A 17,860-nucleotide genomic window follows, 5' to 3' on the forward strand; every position below is an offset into this window, starting at 1 on the left:
GTTATTTACCAATTTAGATGTCAGCCACAAAAGTATAATTTCCATTTTCACTTCTTTTCAATAACTATTTTATATGATCATTTTAGGGAAATGCTCCTGCTCTGTGTCACCTGTTACCTTGGGCTCCATTGTTTGCATCTGCTGCATCTTCTACTACAGCATCTTCTTCATCTTCATTGTCTTCATCTTCCTCATCTCCCGGTTCTTCCTGAATTTCTGGGTTTTCGCCTACAACTGCATTCTCAGCAGGTGGGTTAGCAGGTTGATCAAGTGCAGCATTTTCACCTCCATCATTTCCTAACCCCTGAGCCTGCAGGGACAAGATTTCAGTGCAATTTTACTTAAATTAATTAAAGTATTGTTGTGCTTTGATCAATGTCCAGAAAAACAAACATGTTAAAAGCCAACTTTTTTGGTTCCACTTAAATCAGAACACAAGCCATTGCTTTTGGCAATGACATACCTCCTAAAATGTTGACAGTATCGCTATCTTATTGGACTTCTAGAGATTCAATTTAGTGATATGCAAGAAAGATACATTATTGAAGAACACTGTCAAGTTAAAGAACCATAATTCTGTCTTAAAATTTTGTATCTATATAGTTACAATTGATACTTATGAAAAAGTTGGGGAAAGTCTCTTTTTTTTAGTTTGTGCATTTGACAGAAATCTGTGAATAGCCAATTTCTCTCCTGATGAATGGACTCTTATGATCATCAATAGTTATGGAGAAAAAAATGAAATCTAAAAATAAAATAAATAATTCAGAACATACTGTTTAAAAGGGATTCTAGCACAGAGGACTCAAACTTTACCGAAGTATGGAACACAACTTTAAGAGACATTCTCAGAAACAACTCTGTTGAAGTGGAAGTATTATTAGGAAAATATATTGTTTCTTTAATGCAATTGAAGGCTGGAAAGAAGGAGAGCTAGCACCACATGACAAGCCAGCTCTCCCTAGATGACCAGTAAGTGTTCCACTGACCTCCCAGTTGTCCACAGACCAGTGAAAACTTTTGTTCTATCAGAAACAAATATTTTTCAGGTAGTCATTTAAAAAAAAAATGACCTGACCATATCACTTCAAACTTGCTTTATCATAATTACAAATTCAACTTCACAAGCACTAAATCCTATTTTAAAATATTTAATATATTATATACAGAGGGTCATAAGAACCAAGATAGCTAGAAAATTATTTACTGCATAATCACAGTAAACATTACTGTAAGATTCTACATTTTATAATGGTTCAGGGATGCATACTGTACACATTACAGCTGAGATCACATTACCCTTGTGAATTTACATAGGACTAAATATCAGAGGGGTAGCCGTGTTAGTCTATATCCACAAAAACAACAAGGAGGCTGGTGACACTTTAAAGATTAACAGATTTATTTGGGCATAAGCTTTTGTGAGTAAAAAAATCCCACTTCTTCAGATGCATGGAGTGAAAATTACAGATTCAGGCATAAATATACTGGCACATGAAGAGAAGGGAGTTACCTTGCAAGTGGAGAACCAGTGTTGACAAGGCCAATTCAGTCAGGGTAGATGTGGTCCGCTCCCAATAATTGATGAAGAGGTGTCAATACCAAGAAAGGGGAAATTGCTTTTGTAGTGAGCCAGCCACTCCCAGTTCCTATTCAAGCCCAAATTAATGGGTTTAATTTGCAAATGAATTGTAGCTCTGCAGTTTCTCTCTGAAGTTTTTTTGTTGAAGGATGGCTACTTTTAAATCTATTATTGAATGTCCAGGGAGATTGAAGTGTTCTCCTACTGGCTCCTACTCGCACAGATACAGACAGACATCCTCCTCTCCAAGTGCAAACAGATGGACATCATACCAAATGCACTGAAGGTAAAAAATCCATTGCAATCGACATACTACACTGACTATGGTGAGAGATTGTGCCAACACTCTCAAAGAAACTGAGGAACTACCTGAACAGCATTCTATACAGCAAACAGGAGAAGATCAAGAATGAGCTCTCAAAATTGGAGAGTCTCATACAAAACCAATCTTCCACACAAACTTTCACATGGCTGGACTTTACAAAAACAAGACAAGCCATTTACAATGCACACTTTACTTCTCTACAGAGGAAAAAGGACAGTAAACTATCTAAACTCCTACATTTCACAGGGGGCTACAACAGTGGTACTCTTAACTCACCCAACAATATTGTTAATCTATCCAACCACACACTTAGCCAGGCAGAAGACTCTGTCCTATCTTGCAAAAAGAAAAGCAGTACTTGTGGCACCTTAGAGACTAACAAATTTATTAGAGCATAAGCTTTCGTGAGCTACAGCTCACTTCATCGGATGCCGATGAAGTGAGCTGTAGCTCACGAAAGCTTATGCTCTAATAAATTTGTTAGTCTCTAAGGTGCCACAAGTACTGCTTTTCTTTTTGCGAATACAGACTAACACGGCTGCTACTCTGAAACCTGTCCTATCTTGGGGACTCTCTTTCTGCACCACCACCCCCATGCACATTACACAGTTCTGCAATGATCTGGAAGCCTACTTTTGCTGTCTCCGACTCAAGGAATATTTTCAACACACCACTGAACAGAACATTGATCCACAGGAACCCTCCTACCAACACTACAAGAAGAAGAATTTTGCACCGACTCCTCCTGACGGTCGACATGACAGACTGGACTTCTACATAGAGTGCTTCTGCAGATGTGCAAGGCTGAAACAAACAGCATCATTTTCCCCATAACTTCAGCTGTACAGAACGCAATGCCATCCATAGCCTCAGAAACAACTCTGACATAATAATCAAAGGGGCTGACAAAGAAGGTGCTGTAGTCATCATGAACAGGTCGCTGCCAGGCAACTCTCCAGCACGACATTCCACAGGTCACTATCCTCCAATCCCACTGAGAAAAGAAACTACACCATCTGCTCAAGAAACTCCCTGCAATACACAGGAACAAATCTACACAGACAGACCCCTAGAGCCCCGACCAGGGGTATTCTATCTGCTACCCAAGATCCATAAACCTGAAAATCCTGGATGCCCCATCATCTCAGGCAGTGGCACTCTTACAGCAGGATTATCTGACTATTTGGACTTTCTCCTCAGACCCTACGCTACCAGCACTCCTAACTATCTTCGAGATACCATGACTTTCTGAGGAAACAACAATGCATTGGTATTCTTCCTGAAAACACCATCCTGGCCACTATGGATGTAGAAACTCTTTACATCAATATTCGACACAAGAATGGACTATCAAGCTGTCAGGAACAGTATCCCTGAAGAGGCCACGGCACACCTGGTGGCTGAGCTTTGTGACTTTGTCCTCACCCCAAACATTTCAGATTTGGGCAAAACTTATACCTTCAAATAAGCGGCACTGTTATGGGTACCCACATGGCCCCACGGTATGCCAACATTTTTATGGCTAACTTAGAACAACAATTCCTCAACTCTTGTCCCCTAGTGCCCCTCCTCTACTTGCGCTACATTGATGACATCTTCATCATATGGACCCAAGGGAAGGGGGCCCTTGAAGGACTCCTCTTGGATTTCAACAATTTCCACCCCAATATCAACCTCAGCCTGGACCAGTCCACACAACAGATCTACTTCCTGGACACTATAGTGCAAATAAGCGATAGTCACATAACCACCACCCTATAACGGAAACCTACTGACCACTATACTTACCTCCAGCTTCCATCCAGGACACATCACATGATTCATTGTCTACAGCCAAGCCCCAAGATAAAACCACATTTCCTCCAATCCCTCAGACAGAGACAAACACCTACAAGAGCTTTATCAAGCATTCTTAAAACTACAATACCCATCTGGGGAAGTGAGGAAACAGACCTACAGAGCGAGACTGGTACCCAGAAGTCACCTACTACAGGACAGGCCCAACAAGGAAAATAACAGAACACCACTGGCCATCACGTACAGCCCCCAACTAAAACCTCTCCAGCACATCATCAACGATCTACAACCTATCCTGGAAAATGATCCCTCACTCTCACAGACTTTGGGAGGCAGGCCAGTCCTCGCTTACAGACAGCCCCCCAACCTGAAGCAAATACTCACCAACAACTACACACCACACCACAGAAACATTAACCTAGGAACCAATCCCTGTAACAAACCCCATTGCCTATTCTGTCCCCATATCTACTCTAACGACACCATCATAGAAACCAACCACATTAGTCACACCATCAGGGTTCATTCACCTGCATATCTACTAATGTGATATGTGCAATCATGTGCCATCAATGCCGCTCTGCCACTTATACTGGCCAAACCGGACAGTCTCTACATAAGAGAATAAATGGACAAATCAGGCATTAGGAATGGTAACATACAAAAGTCAATACAAGAACACTTCAATCTCCCTGGACATTCAATAATAGATTTAAAAGTAGCCATCCTGCTACAAAAAAAAACAACAAAACTTCAAAAACAGACTTCAAAGAGAAACTGCAGAACAAACAATTCATTTGCAAACTTAACACCATTAATTTGGACTTGAATAGGGACTCGGAGTGGCTGGCTCACTACAAAAGCAATTTCCTCTCTCTTGGTATTGACACTTCCTCATCAATTATTCGGAGTGGACCACATCCACCCTGACAGAATTGGCTTTGTCAACACTGGTTCTCCACCTGTAAGATAACTCCCTTCTTTTCATGTGCCAGTATATTTATGCCTGTATCTGTAATTTTCACTCCATGCATCTGAAGAAGTGAGGTTTTTTTACCCACGAAAGCTTATGCCCAAATAAATCTGTTAGTCTTTAAGGTGCCACCGGACTCCTCGTTACAGAGGAGTGTATATTTGAACGTGTAGAAATAGGATCCCCTTGCAGTAAAATGTATAAGCTGAAATGGACAGATTTTTTACCATTTATTTTTTCCATGTGGACATCCCCTCCCCCCTCCCAGCTTTAATTTAAACCAATGGACATTTTACAAACTTTTACCTCATTCTGTTGGCCAAGACCATTCGGTGGCTGTTGATTTTGTTCCAACCACTGTGGTGCTCCTCCATGGACAATCTGTTCACGTAACCACACTAGACTGATAAATGCACAGAGTGTGCATGTGACCACAAAACAACCCTGTAAACAGTCTGCCAATAAATTTTCCCTGTTAAAAAGACATTTATGTTAATATATTTTGTTTTAAAAAAAAAACCAAAAACTATTTCCAATTATTTTTGCTCACATAGTTTAATTGATTGTGACTGAGGGATTCCAAGTTCTCATTTTGTGATCTGAAGAGCTATGTTTCCCAGCTCCTTTAGTAAGAAATATATATGTAAGTAATATTTCTGTTTCAAAGGAAAAAATGAAGAAAACAAATGTTCTTAGAAGACTATTTTACCTTAGAAAACTGCATATATTTGAAATTAAATCAATTCACAACACTGTTTATCTTAACCCCTTTGCAAATTATCAAATGCTTTGGTTAATGTTGCAGCCCTGCAGATTTCAACAATGGGAACATCTCTGAGTACAACTACAGCCATAGACTGTGATCCAGCAGAGTGCACAGTCACTCTTACAGTTTCGCTGAGGTTACCTCTCCCTTAACAGGCAATAATACATCCAGAGACTCATTTTGAAAATCTCTTCGTGGAGACAGGGGCTCCCTTACACATATCTGGAATATAAACAAAGTCTAGGGAGTCTTCCTAAATGACTTAGTCTCATATAAGTGAAAGTCTAATGCCCTCTTAAAACCTGGTGTATGAAAAGCACACTCCTTTGTAGACTGATGTGGCTTAGAAAAAGAAACAGAAGGTAAACAGTTTGGTTGATATAAAATTCGGAGAACACCTTAGGTAAGAACTTTTGATGACATCATAAAGATACCTTCTCCATGAAAAACAAAGTAAAGGGAGAGCCTTCCATTAAAGCCCCCATCTCCCCAACCCTTCGCACACAACTTATGGCTACCAAGAAGGCTGTCTTCATAGACAGAGGTAGCAGTGAGCACGAAGTTAATGGCTCAAAGGGTTGTTTCATGAGATGGTAAAGAACCAGGGTGAGATCCCAGAGTGATATAAGGGCTCTAATCTGGAAGAAAAAAAGACTGATAAATCCTCTTAGGAATCTCACTGTGGTTGGATGAGCAAATACCAAGAAACTGTCTATTAGCACATGGGAAGCTGTTACTGCCCCTAATGAACTTTGATGGAACTCACACAAAGGTCTGAATTTTTTACTTCCAACAGGTAATCCAAGATTGATGAAAGAGATGATTGGACAGAAGAAAGATGGGAAGGAATTTTCCTCCAGGGCAGATTGGAGAGGCCCTGGAGGTTTTCGCCTTCCTCTGTAGCATGGGGCATGGTTGACTTGAGGGAGGCTTCTCTGCTCCTTGAAGTCTTTAAACCATGATTTAAGGACTTCAATAGCTCAGACATAGCTGAGGTTTTTCATACGAGTGGGTGGGTGAGATTCTGTGGCCTGCGCTGTGCAGGAGGTCGGACTAGATGATCAGAATGGTCCCTTCTGACCTTAGTATCTATGAATCTATGGTTAGACCAAAGGTTATATCTTCTCCATTTCTGAAGGTAAGTATGTCTAGTAGATTCCTTTCTGCTATTTAACACTATATTTTGTGCTTCCTATAAGCACGTGGTCTCCACTCCCTAAAACCATTAAGAAACCAAGCTTGTAGTTGCAGCATATTCAGACTGGGTGAAAAGTCTGATCCGCATCCTGAGACAACAGTTAATGTTTGATTGGAAACCACCACAAAGGGTGAGAAGTAAGTTTGATGAGGTAAATAACCCAAACTTGTCTTGGCCAAGTTGGTCCAACTGAAATTACTTTAGATTGGTCCTGTGTGATCTTGATAAGGACCTTTAAGAGCAATGGGAGTTGAAGGATATGCACAGAAAAGACCTTTTGTCCACATAATGAGGAAAGCATCTCCCAGAGGGTGAGGACTGAGCCCCAGGCTGGAACAGAATTTCCTGCATTTTGTGTTGCATTCTGCAGCAAAATAAATAAATAAATAAATAAATAAATAAATAAGACTGGCCTCTGGAAATCCTCAAGTTGGGAATATTTCACTGGGGACTCAAGTACAACTCTCACTCTAATTAAGGGAGAAATGTCTACTCAGGTTGTCCGCCATGGTGTTGTATATACCCAGGAGGTAACAAGCTGAGATGACTATCTGATTGGCTACACACCAGTTACAAATCTTTATTGTTTTGGTGCAGAATGAGGGTATATGCGCTCTGCCCTGACAACCGATATAATACACACAAGCTATGCTGTCATGATCTTGATGGAATTGTTTTGAATAGGGGAAGAAACTGGAGGCAAGCCTTTCTGACCACCATTAATTCCAACAGATTGATATATAAGCACTGTTCCTGTTGTGACCATTTGCCATGGTCTGTGTGAGTACCCAAACATGCTCCCCATCCCAAAAGGGAATTGTCCAATGTTAATATGACCATAGGAATTCCTGCACAAATTCTGAATGGATTCATCGACCAGGTGAGTGACTGCTATCAAAAAAGATACCAGCTTGCTGCAACTATGTATGTTGGGTACATAAACAGTCTTGAGACACCTCTGGAGATACTGAAGATGCAATCTGGCATTTTGTGTCACAAAAACACAAGCTACCATGTGTCCCAGCATTTGCAGACATGCCGTTCCTGGAACTTGAGGGCTGAGCTGCACTCTTTGCATAAGGTTCTTTAAGAGGAAGGAACCTGTTGAGAAGGAGATAAGATCTATCCATTATCAAATCCAGAAGTACTCCTATAGATAATTAGTTGTGCAAGGGTAAAGACTGACTTTGAGAGTTATCTGCAGGCCTATACTTCAGAACAGTGAAGTTGTTTGAACTGCCTACCATACCTCCTGATACGACTGACACTTGAGGAGCCAGTCATCGAAGTACAGAAAGATAGTTATTCCTAGACAACAGAGGTAGGCAGCTACGACTGCCATGATTTTTTAGAACATGCTTGGAGTGGATGGGCAGGCCAAAGGGCAGGAAACAGTACTGGCAATGATTGTGATTGTAAGTAAAACGAAGAAATCTTTTGTGAGAAGGATGAATTGTGGAAGCAGGCATCTTTGAGGTGAAGGATTGGAAACCAGTCCCCTAATTCCAGGGAGAGAATTATATCTGCTAGGGACATCACCCTGAATTTTAGATGCCTGACATGTTTGTTCAATGGTCTGAGATCTAGTATCAACCTCCTTTTTTCTTGGGTATCAGAAAACATCTTGAATGAACCCTTTTCCCCTATGCTGAAGTGGGACTGGCTCCACGGCCCTAGACTTAGAAATGATGAGATTTACAGTGTCAGCAATTGCTCGCGAGAGGGGTTCCTGAAGAGGGACAAGGAAGGGGATTGGAATGGTGGGGTGGAGATAAACTGGATAGTCCGAAGTAACGGCCTTCATTACCCATTTGTCCAAGCCTCTCAGGCTTGATGAAATACAGAGAAGCGGTGTTCAAATTGAAGGAGGGGGTCATATCATGTAGCTGATAGACCTGCTCATTAGGTGGACTCTTGATCAAATCATCAAAACTGGACGATACTGAAGGCTGGGATGAAGCAACTGAGGTAGCTGCAGGTTTTTCTTTGAAAACCTCCACCTTAGCTTGTGGTTCCAGTGGCCTACAAAAGGTGGAAAACTGAGCAAGGTCGGATCTTTGTAATTGAGAACTGCTAAATTTCTTTTTATTTGCAGGCATGTATATCCCTAAAGAGCTAAGTGTTGCCCTAGAGTCCTTCAGGGTATGAAGTGAGTCATCTGTGGAATCTGTGAAAAGCTTCTGGCCATTAAAAGGTAAAGCTTCCACAGTAAATTGTACCTCCTACAGAAACCCAGGCAACTGAAGCCAGGATGCTTGTCTCATAACTACTGAGATGGAAATAGACCTGGCTCGGTGTCCACAGCAGCAAGTGAAGCCTGAGGTGAGGTTCTGCCAAAAGCTCACACTCTTATTATGGTGCGGAACTGTTCTCATTGTTCCTTTTGTTGATCAACAAAAGAATTAAACTTCTTGTAATTCAGTATTTTGACATCTGTGCTTCGTGATTAGCTACCCTGAACTGAAGTGTTGCTGAGGAATAGCTCTTATGACCAAATACAGCCAGACATTTCTGGTTCATATTATAAGGCATGGTTTTTTGTGTATGCTGCCTGCCCCTTTCATGGACTATGTCCATAACCAAAGAATTTGGTGCTTGATGACAAAATAAAAACTCAGAATCCCTGGCCAAAGTTGTGGGGTTTTTTTTTTTTGTTTGTTTTTTAAATCAGCCCTCTTGCATCTTGGGGAGGCTATTGATGGAGTTCACCAGATGGACATGGCTGGCTACAGGAGAGCTTCCTTAATTGGCAGTGCCACCCATTCTGAAGTAGAGGTGTGCAATATATCCAGGAGTTAGTGATGGGAATTCTGGACTTCTTCCAGGAATTTGCAGTGTGTCAGCCACCCACTTCATTAGATCCTGGAATTATGTAATGTCATCAGCTAATGATGGCAGTGGTAGCATTAATGTCTCATCCAGTGATGATGACAAGATGTTTGTGAGGAGGCTTATCTCCTTGTAAACCTTTGCATCTTGCTTCTCAAAGGTCTCCTCTGGCTCAGAATGGGGAGGAGGGATGGACTGTAAACAAGGAATAAGGACTCCCTATTAAAAAGAATGGATAAGCCTATCACCAGAGCTGATCCGAAGAACAGAAGGGTGTGCTATCTGCCAGGACCTAAGATATGGGCTGTGGACCTATGGCTGAAGAGTATCCTGATGGGAGCATGAAAGAATCCACTGATTGTCCTTCACGTGGGAACAAATGATACTGCTAGGTTCTTGCTAGAATGTTATCAAAGAAGACTATGCCAAGCTGGGGAAGACACTTAAAGAAATGGAAGCTCAGGTGATCTTCAGTGGGAGGACGAGAACAACCAAGGCAAGACAAGATTGTGATGATCACCAGATGGCTCAGGCAATGGTGCTATAAGGAGAGCTTTGGGATGTTCGACTATTGGGAAGCATGCATGAATAGAGGACTGTTCATGTGAGTCCACCTGAGATGGGAGCAAAACAGACTTCTAGAATGGAGGTTGGCACAACAGATTAAAAGAGCTGTAAACTAGGAATCTGGGGGAGATGATTGAGAGGTGCTAACGTAATCTTCACGCCTGATTCGTGGGAGTGGGGAGGCAAATCAAGAGAGGGAGAATACAGCATTGGAGAAAGGAACAGCAGTGGGTAGGAGAATGGGTATTAAGAGGAAAGAGCACCAATCCATTTATGTTAACAGTCAGGTAGGCAATGCTGGTAGTAGAATGACTGTACCTAATCGAGTAAAGAATCTGATCGAAGCAACACAAACAGCTATGGTCCCTGCACAACAATGCAAGGAGCCTGGGTAACAAAATGCAGGAACTAGAACTATTGGTGCAGGAAGTGAAACCAAATATTATAGGGATAACAGAAACTTGGTAGAATAGTAGTCATGACTGGAGCACAGGGACTGAAAGGCATATGCTCCTTAGGAAAGACAGAAATAAAGGCAAAGGTGATGAAGTATTAATGATGAGGTAGACTAAAGAAATTAGAAGGGATAGAATGGATTTAAAAAAAAAAAAAAAAGACTGGGTCAAAATCATTTTGGGGAAGAAAACTACCAGAGGGTCCCTGTGATTGTTTTTGGGGTCTGCTACAGACTCCTAGGATCCTATCTGGATATGGACAGAGACCTCTTTTATGTTTTAATGAAATAAATACTGCTGGGAATTGCGTGATTATAGAAGACTTTAATTTCCCAGATATAGATTGGAGGACAAATGCTACTAATAATGGTAGGGCCCAGATTTTCCTGGATGTGATAGCTGGCAGATTTCTTCACTAAATAGTCACCGAACCAACAAGTGAGGATGCCATTTTAGATCTGGCATTAGTGAAGAGTGACAACCTCATAGAAGTACTGATTGTAGGGAACACTTTGTTCATGTGATCATGAGCTAATTCAGTTTAAATTAAATGGAAGGATAAACAAAAATAGGTCTGCAACTAGGATCCTTGATTTCAAAAGAGCTAACTTTAAAAAAAAAATTAAGCGAGTTAGTTAGGGAAATGGACTGGACTCAAGGATCTGAATGTGAAGAATTACTTTAAAGTCAAAGATACAGAAACTATCAGAAGCCTGCATCACAAGCAAGGTCAAAAAATTCACAAGGAAGACTTGCAGATCAAGATGGATGAGCAACAAGAAGAATGCTATAAGCTGAGGATTTATCAGTTGGAAGTGACAGAGGAGGAGAAAGACCAGGGTGCCTTGGTTGATCACAGGATAACCGTAAGCTGCCAAAGTGATGCAGCTGTGAAAAAAGACTAATGCAGTCCTAGGACGCATCAGGCGAGGTATTTCCAATAGAAGTAGGGAAGTGTTAGTACCATTATATAAGGCACTGGCAAAACCTCATCTGGAATACTGCATGCAATTCTGGTCTCCCATGTTTACACCTGGGGGAAATTTGCATTTCTGTGCAATGCAGAATTTGCTCAGAATTAATGTTCTGGACAGAATTTCATTTTTCCTTGCAGAATTGGTACTGCAGAGCTGCTACTGTCACTAGGGACTGCAGAACCCAGCTACTGCGGCTCCGAGGACATCCTGAAGGAGGGAGGCAAGAAACTCCATAAAAGCCCAGGACCCAGCATCAGGCTATTTATATCTATGGATACATGGGCTCTGTGGGGGTAGAGGGAGTAGAGGGTGCAGGTTTCTGAGCTGGGGTCATCCTGTGGGTGGGCTCCGGGGAGGGGAAGGGGTACAGATTTCTGGTCGGGGTGGTGGGTGTGGGGGTGGGTTCTGGTTGCGGGTTGGTGCCTAAGACCGGAATGGCAGAGTTCCCCCCTAAGATGTGCCTAGTGGCATGTGTGACAGATTCAGACTAAGGCGCCCAACAAAAGCATAACAGAGAAACAGGAACTGGGTTGTCATAGGGGTTTCTTTAACTCTCTACTGCTGGGGGAATCTTTTTTGTCGTCTGTACTGTTGCAGACATACTTGCTGACAGGTATTTTGAAATAAATTACCAAAATAATTGAAACTGGTGTGATTATATTGTGTTATTTTAACAAATATCCAGAATTTTAAAATACTGTGCACAACATTTTTCGGCACAGAATCCCCCTAGGAGTACATTTAAGAAATAGGAATTTGAACTAGAATGGGGCAGAGAAGGGTTACTAGGATGATCAGAGGAATGTAAAGCTATCAAGGAAACTCGAGGAACTTGGCTTGTTTAGCCTAACCAAAAGAAGGCTGAAGGGAGATATGATTGCTCTCTATACATACATAAGAGAAATAAATGTCAAGGAGGAAAAGAGTTATTCAAGTTGAGTGCCAATATCGACATGAACAAATGGATATAAACTAGCCATCAACAAGTTTAGGCTTGAAATTAGACAAAGGTTTCTAACCAACAGAGGAGTGAAGTTCTGGAACAGCCTTTCAAGTTAGGAGGCAAAAAAACCCCAAAAACCTGGCTTCAAGATGCAGCTTGATAAGTTTATGGAGTGGACAGTATGATGAGACTGCCTACAAAAGCATGTAGCCAATCTGCAACTGCTGGTAGTAAATATCCCCAATGGTCAGTGATGGGACACTAAATGGGGAGGGCTCTGAGTTACTATAAAAAATTCTTTTCCAGGTGTCTGGCTGCTGGGTCTTGCTGAAATATTCAGGGTCCAACTGACCACCACATTTGAGGTCTGAAAGGAATTTTCTCCTGGGTCAGATTCGCAGAGACCGTGTGGGGTTTTCACCTTCCTTTGTAGCATGAGGCAGGGGTCACTTGCAGGTTTAAAGTGGAGTAAATGGTGGATTCTCTGTAACTGGATGCCTTTCCATCATGACTTGAGGATGTCAATAACTCAGCCAGAGGTTAGGGGTCCATTACAGGAGCAGGTGGGCGAGGTTCTGTGGCCTGAAATGTGTAGGAATTCAGATAGATGATCATGATGGTCCATTCTGGCCTTCAAATCTAGGAGTCTTCTTTGAGCTGAACTGAGGTTCCTCAAAATTGCTGGAGGTACATTGCCCCTCAATCCCAATAAGGCCAATGAGGGAAACCCATGAGGTCTGGAGGGAGGAATCCAAGCTGATGATCCCAAGAATTGGCAGGGAGGGATCTGGTGTCCAGCTGCAACAGGGAATAATGTCTCCTGGAACAAATTGATGATCCTTTAACAGGAAGTTCAGAGACTGAATCAGAATGTTCCTCCACATATTGTACAGGAGGTGAGAACTCTTCCTTGTAGATTGTCAAAGATGGAGAAGAGGTAACTGCATGAGCAGTCAGTGACCCAGCCAACCTCACTACCAAGAGGTGTCTCCGAGATTGCAAGGAGCAGAGATTCAGGTTCATTTGGCACCATAAAGTCTTTTGGGTACAGGAATTTCTGTAGTACTGGAAGTTCAACAGAACTAGATATCAGCACCAATGATGTTGCAGAGGCTGTTGTGGAAGGCACTGACATTGGTATCGAGGGGGTCAAAGATTCCATTGAAGCCAATCTCTTCATAGTAGCAGTCTTCGGTATCGAGCCGCTTACTGCAGCGGTACGTGACTTAGTTGAAGACTTGACATGTTTCACGGTACCCAAAGTACTTGGAGCCTCACCTGCACTCCTCTTAGGGCCTGTTGTCTCTATTAACTAGATCTTCTTTAATGAGGAACTCTGTTTTGCTCCTTTTATCTCCCTCCTTATACCTGGAGTGGGAAGCTCTCAGTACGAGCAGTGCAGTTATTGGTAACTCAGTCAAAGATAGTGTTGAAAGACTAAGGTTTTGGTGCCATCTTCCCCTTGGAAGCTCTAGGTGACCGTGATCTCGATGATGATGGGGCACAGGATTCTCTGTATCCAGGTCGGAAGTTGGTCTTAAGGCTTGCTCCCTCATTAATAGTCTATATTTAATTTCCTTGTTTCTACAGGATCTACCCTTAAAAAGGAGAGCAGATTTTACACTTGCTTGGAATGTGAGAGTATTGTATTCGTTGCAAGTGACCACCACTCACAGAGACTGCTTCTCAACAAAAGAGGCACCTTTTAAATCTTCAGGGAATCCGGTATCCTCAACAGAAGAAAAAGTTGTTCAAGTCACTCAACAGGGAAAAAGGAAAAAACAAAAATGTGCGGGGTTTTGTTTTTTTTAAGAAAAAAGGAAAGAGGAAAAGGAGAACAAACATTCCAACTATAAGGTACTAAACCTACTACTATTGCTAGTACGAAGAGCCATCTATAAAGCAAAAATACTAATAAAAGGGGGAAACAGGTACACAACAAACAGGAATATTGTAGACAGCATGGCTGAGAAGGAACTGTGGGCAGTTCACCCACCCAGCCCAAAATAGCCTTGGTACAGAGCATGAGTACTTGTAGGGTGCATGTACCAGGAGAAGAAACACTGCTATCAAAAATCTCCAATCAAAAGTGAAGAGGTGCCCCATAAAGTGGAGCATCCACAGGGACACCACTTGAAGAACTACTTATTCCATGGAGACATTTTTGTAAGAGGATTTGACTCACTACAGGATAAAGCAGGAGGAGAAACTCAAGGAAAATAGTCCTTAAGAATAACAAGAGAAACACAAAAGATACTCGCAAATTAAATTACTAGAAGAAACAATTTAGTTTAGTTTAGCAATGTTCATTTCAGATTTGATACAGTACAAGTTCTGCTTGACAGCTTCAATTTTCCTTTCAATCTCCATGAACCCCCAAGGAGTTAAAATCAGCTATTGCACAAACAAATGTTAAATTAGAATGATTACAGAATGAAGTCAATAATGTTAAAATATTAGATGGTGGCACAAAAGGTAATTTTTCAAGTATTTAATGAAGAGGGGTGTCAGGGAAGGAATCAGTAGAGCAAGTTGCAAAGATCAGCCAAATGAAAAGAAAAAATGCAAGTTAGAAAATAAAAGGTAGGTGACCTTCTGGAAGACTAGACTCCTGCTAGCAGGTTTTCATTCTACATTATATAGTATGTGAAGTGTTTAAGTGCTAAGGACTAAACATACAATATTTTGCCATTTTCTGAGAAGCTTTATCCTCTGAACTAACCTAACCAAAATATAAAATGGTAGAACCTGTCTGAACTGCTGCTTTTTTTTCCTTTCCATAACTTAGATCTGCTTCAGAAGCTGCTCCCCACTGTCTCCCCCATCTCGGCACTGTCTTCTATTATGCTTGTTCAACCACTCACAACACTTTCTGGCTCCAAGTGAGCAAGGTATTTAAGCACAAGTGGTCCAAACGAAACAACTGCTTAAGTTAGATAAGGCTTGCTAAAATCAGGACCTATACCTGGGGAGGAAATGGTTGGATATCAAAAACCAAGAGCATATGAGAAAAAATAGTTTGGCTTCAGATTTCTCCCCCCAAATGATGAGTTCAAATCTGGATTTATTAGTGAGTCACAGGGGAAATCTGTACTGTGTTCTCATCCTAGTGAGTCTCTGTCCCCATAAAAAAAAAGGATGATGTCATAAATATAAAGGGAAGGGTAAACACCTTTAAAATCCCTCCTGGCCAGAGGAAAAACCCTTTTACGTGTAAAGGGTTAAGAAGCTAGGATAACCTCGCTGGCACCTCACCAAAATGACCAATGAGGAGACAAAATACTTTCAAAGCTGGGGGGGGGGAGGTGGGAGGGGAGAAACAAAGGCTCTCTGTCTGTCTGTGTGATGCTTTTGCCGGGAACAGAACAGGAATGGAGTCTTAGAACTTAATAAGTAATCTAGCTAGATATGTGTTAGATTCTGTTTGTTTAAATGGCTGAGAAAATAAGCTGTGCTGAATGGAATCGATATTCCTGTTTTTGTGTCTTTTTGTACTTTAACTACTTTGTACTTACTTTTGCCTAGAGGGATTCTCTATGGTTTTGAATCCAATTACCCTGTAAGGTATTTACCATTCTGATTTTACATGTGATTCTTTTACATTTTCTTCTACTAAAATTCTTCTTTTAAGAAACCGATCGCTTTTTCATTGATCTTAAGATCCAAGGGTTTGGGTCTGCGTTCACCTATGCAAATTGGTGAGGATTTTTATCAAACCTTCCCCAGGAAAGGGGGTGTAGGGTTTGGGAGGATTTGGGAGGGAAAGACGTTTCCAAGCGGGCTCTTTCCCGGTTATATATTTATTAGACGTTTGGTGGTGGCAGCAATAAAGTCCAAGGGAAAAAGGAAAATAGTTTGTACCTTGGGGAAGTTTTAACCTAAGCTGGTAAAAATAAGCTTAGGAGGTTTTCATGCACGTCCCCACATCTGTAACCTAGAGTTCAGAGTGGGGAAGGAACCTTGACAGATGTCAACAGAGCCTGACTTGAAATGTAACTCAAAACTCCAAGACTGGGTGCTTTAAGGTAGAATTGAAAGCATTGGCCAAAATGCAAGGGGAGCTAGCAGAACTTTGTTCAATGTCTGCTTGGCTTACACCTGGCTCTGTCAGTGCCTGGCATCCATCTGCATTAACCTCATAAATAATTCAGTTAAAATACAAAAGCAATCTGAGACTGAATTGGTGACTAGCATGGACCAGTGATCTAATTCTTTTAATAATGATCTGGAAGGAAAAAAACACACAAACGAACAAAAAAAAAATCACAAGGGTGATAATATTATGTAGAGTTTGATGTGTGGAACACTGAAATGGCCAGTTAAAAGAAAGGCCAATCAATTCAAATCTTTATGGAATCCCCATGGAAAGATTAAATTTAGTACATAGCAATATAAAATGAAATTAAGCAACAGGAAAATCGTGAAGGATCCCATATTTTAGAAGGTCATATGGTATAAAATAACGAATAGGAAAATTACATAAAAGATGGCTATAATTCTAAAATCTTTAGAATAGGCTCTGCTGCAGTTTAATTAAAGAAAATTAAGTTTTTAAAAAATTGAAGTGCAACTTTACACCATAGCAAGTATTCCTAAGGCTGAATAAACCACATAAGTATATAATATGAAACAGCATTATCCAGGCCCTGTTCTATAAGTCTGATTTGTTCATCCTTCAAATAATCCTGCACATCAGCACTTCAAAAACAGGAAAGTTGTAGCACAGCCGTGAACCAGCTGGCTAGCTCTCCTCGCTACGGCAAAGATGATAGTAGTAGCAGCCGGTATAAGAAGGTGTAAAGTAAAAGAATAATGAAAAAGAACTGGGAATTGAGAGTACCAAAAGCAACAACTTTAACAGGCATCTAGTTAAAAAGTCACGTATATCAGGCTGGTTAGTACTTACGTTGACAGCATATCTAACGGCAGTGTCAATAGTGAGCTCACGGAGCCAGTAAACAAGCACTTGTAGATACGGCCTGTACAAAAAAAAACCCAAAGTGCTGTAAATACCCTCAGTTACGAGGGAAGAACACTCTCAAAAGCGGCCATTACTAGTTTATTACAGATTGTTTCTTAGCACTAGTAACAATTTACCTCTGGGACAGAAGCTAAAACCAATTGGTGAGAACCAATACAGATGTACAAAAAGATTTCATTCAGACGTAAGTCACAAAAGATATCACAATATAGTTGTTATTCACATAAGTTCCAGCACTGGCGTGGATGGCTGTCCTTGCAAGATACAAGCTTGAGTTGACCATAAATCTCTAACTTGCACAAGGACCAAGGCCTCGCCTGATGCGCACACAGTACATGGAACACCACCAGCTTTTTTAAGTTAGTTGACTATACTGAACATACTCCAGGAATCTTAACATTTTATGGTGTGATATTTAAAGCCTATAGAGAGCACTTCTGCCATTCTTCAGAAAGAGAACCCCAAAA

At 41.2% G+C, this 17,860-nt stretch overlaps 1 protein-coding gene across 1 annotated transcript in view; it reads right to left on the bottom strand.

Moving 5' to 3' along the window:
* The window catches only part of MARCHF6 (membrane associated ring-CH-type finger 6), a 125,734-nt gene that overhangs the window by 70,071 nt on the left and 37,803 nt on the right, over positions 1–17,860 (bottom strand). The window contains exons 5-7 of the mRNA XM_038388762.2: positions 17,319–17,391; positions 4,984–5,149; positions 118–310 (exon numbers count right to left, since the gene is read on the bottom strand). Coding sequence (XP_038244690.1) covers positions 118–310; positions 4,984–5,149; positions 17,319–17,391 — 432 coding nt within the window. The remainder of the gene's footprint in view (positions 1–117; positions 311–4,983; positions 5,150–17,318; positions 17,392–17,860) is intronic.

The sequence above is a fragment of the Dermochelys coriacea genome, chromosome 2 (assembly GCF_009764565.3).
Source record: "Dermochelys coriacea isolate rDerCor1 chromosome 2, rDerCor1.pri.v4, whole genome shotgun sequence".
Classification (NCBI taxonomy): Eukaryota; Metazoa; Chordata; order Testudines; family Dermochelyidae; genus Dermochelys; species Dermochelys coriacea.